This window comes from Corylus avellana, chromosome ca5, assembly GCF_901000735.1.
Source record: "Corylus avellana chromosome ca5, CavTom2PMs-1.0".
Lineage (NCBI taxonomy): Eukaryota > Viridiplantae > Streptophyta > Magnoliopsida > Fagales > Betulaceae > Corylus > Corylus avellana.
In genome coordinates this window covers 1384183-1387073 of record NC_081545.1, presented here as the reverse complement: position 1 = coordinate 1387073, position 2891 = coordinate 1384183, and the positions used below count along the sequence as shown (strand labels likewise).

General features: G+C 41.3%; 1 protein-coding gene across 1 annotated transcript in view; it reads left to right on the top strand.

Moving 5' to 3' along the window:
* The window catches only part of LOC132180650 (receptor-like protein 7), a 12309-nt gene extending 9927 nt beyond the window's left edge, over positions 1-2382 (top strand). The window contains exon 3 of the mRNA XM_059593542.1: positions 1968-2382. Within this exon, the coding sequence (XP_059449525.1) occupies positions 1968-2382 (415 nt within the window). The remainder of the gene's footprint in view (positions 1-1967) is intronic.
* Positions 2383-2891: the final 509 nt, after the last annotated feature.

Here is a 2891-nt window from a genome sequence, read left to right as displayed (position 1 = left end):
GCTCGGAAAAATGTCCTCCAAAGATGACTAGAGATGATCAAGGAAAGGACATACTCAATCCAGAATACCTTACCTAGAACAAGAAGGATCAATACCTGCTTTGTGTCATAACAGCCTCTCTTTCAAAAAAGGTACTAGCCATGGTCTATGGTCTCAACACATAAACTAGGCGTGGACAGCCCTTACCACTAAGTTTGCCTCAAAATCCAAATCCAGAATTTCAAATCTCAAAAAGCAACTTTAAAGTCTATCACAAGGAGCCAAGTCATGCTCAGATTATATAAAATCTGCAAAACTCATTGCAGATCAACTTGGAGCTGCAAGAAACCCTATCTCTGATGAAGAGTTAATCTCTTCTATCCTTAATGGATTGAATTCCAACTTTACTCACTTTATCACAGCCTACACGTTCCACACTAGAGCTAATGAGTTTAGCTATGAAGACTTTCAAGATGAACTAATTAGTCATGAGATGTTGCTGAACCAACACCAAAACCACACTCCAGATCAGTCCTCTATTGCACTCACAGCAAACAGACCCTTCCAACAGTTCAGAGGAAGACCTCCTATGCATTCCAGATTTCCATAGAAATTTTTTTTCCCAAGGAATCCCCATGGGTTCTCCACACCAAGATCATCCTTTCAGCAATACAACTGTGGGCCTTCACAGTATAATAGATGACCTCCTCAAGGTCACTCCACCTTCACCAACCGTGGCTTCATTGCACACAATCAAGGGAACTCCTTCAACAGACAACAACCTCAAAATCCTCTACAGCAAGGTAGCAAATTTTCTCATGGCTCAAGAGCCCCATGCCAGATTTATGGTAGGTCAAGCCATCTAACCATTGACTACTACCATTTGGTGGACTATTCATTTCAAAGTAGAAACCCATCTACACAACTTGTAGCAATGGTTGCCCACACCAATTCTGCCTATGAAGATCAACAATGGCTGGTGGATAGTGGAGCCAATGCCCACATTACAAATCATCTAGAGAACCTGCAGATTCAACAACCCTTTCAACAAACAGAGGAGGTGGCAGTAGGCAATAGGACTGGTCTACAAATAGAGAACACTGGTTTAACTCTTTTACACTCTCCTACTTCTTCATTTCAAGTAAAAAATATACTGCATCGTCCCCAAGCTTCTACTAATTTGATTTCTATACAAAAGTTTGCCATGACAATTCTTGTTATTTTATCCTAACCTCTTCTCATTATTTTATCAAAGACTTGCTGACCCATGTAACACTCTTGGAGGGGAGGAGTGAAAATGGCCTATATCCACTTTGGCTAGGAAGGAATCTTCTCAAAGGCACCAAGACTTTTACAGCTTTGATAGGAATAAGAACCACCACTCTAATGTGGCATTTTAGGTTAGGTCATCCATCGCTTGATGTTGTTAACCGTGTCGTTAAGGGTAAATCCCTTCCTATTTCCAAGTTTGATTTCAATAAAACTTCTGCTTGTGCATCTTGTCAATTAGGCAAGAGCAAAAAGCAGCCATTTTCTACTTCTACTCATGTATCTATTCAGCCTCTAGAGCTAATTCACACTGACATTTGGACCTCTCCAATGCAGTCCATTAGGGGCTATAAATATCATGTTATCTTTGTTGATGATTACTCACGTTTCACCTGGATTTACCCCCTATATAACAAATCTAAAGTGTTTGAGAATTTTGTTAAGTTTAAGCTTCTTGCAGAAAATCAATTCTCCTCTAAAATCAAACAAATTCAATTAGATGGAGGAGAAGAATACACCTCAACTCAGTTTCAAACCTTTCTCACTAATCATGGCATACTTCATAGAAAACTGTGTCTCTATACGTCTCAATAAAATGGACTTGCATAATGCAAACTGAGACACATACTTGAAACCGGACTCACACTTCTAGCTCACTCTCACCTATCCAATTAATACTGGGTTGATGCTTTTCTAACTGCTGTCTATATCATTAATAGGTTACCCACTCCTACTTTAGATCACAAGTCGTCCTATTTCAAGCTCTATCCTAGAGAACCTGATTATGAAAAACTTAGGGTTTTTGGTTGTCTCTACTATCCACTTCTTCGACCTTATGGTTTGCACAAGTTAAAGTATAGGTTCGAACCATGCACTTTCCTAGGATACAACTATGCTGGCTATAAGTGTTTGGATCCTGTTACTAACAAAGCTTATTTGTCTAGACATATCATATTTGATGAAGATTCTTTCCCTGCCAAGGATCAAGCTACTACACACCTTCCATCCAAGATAAATGCTCAAGGTGAAGCTCCTTTCTCTCTCTCTGTTCCTTTTTCATTACCTAGCGCATTGCCTGTTAGTACTAATCCTAATGCAGCTACCTTCCCTTCTGAGCCTGTTTCACCCCCCTAGTTCACCACCTAGCTCACCCTCCAATATTAGTTCATCACCTAGTTCAGCCCCCACTCCTAGTTCCACACCAAATCCAGCTGAAAATCCCATTGCCCCACCTATAGGATCACCAAATGTCATCCCTACAGTATCACCTCCTTTACTACCCACCCATTCTATGATCACTAGGTCCAGAATAGGCTTCCTACAACCCAAAGCCTTCCTAGACTTTCTGCTCTACCATACTAGTGTCTCTGAATGTGAACCGAGAACCTATAAGCAAGCTGCCACTGACTCTAGATGGATGGAAGCAATGTAGCAAGAGTATGATGCAAAGCAGGCTCGAGCGCAAGTCGAGTGCATGTCAAGTGCGCTCGAGCGCAGTACCAGATAAGGTTGCAGTTCAAGTGCTGTGCTCAATCACAGTCTCGAGCGCAGTACCAGAGAGTTTTGATGCTCAAGTGTGATCGATCGCAGGATTGGTCGCAGTACCAGAGAAGAAAGTTGAGAGTCAGGTTAATCTGCGCTCG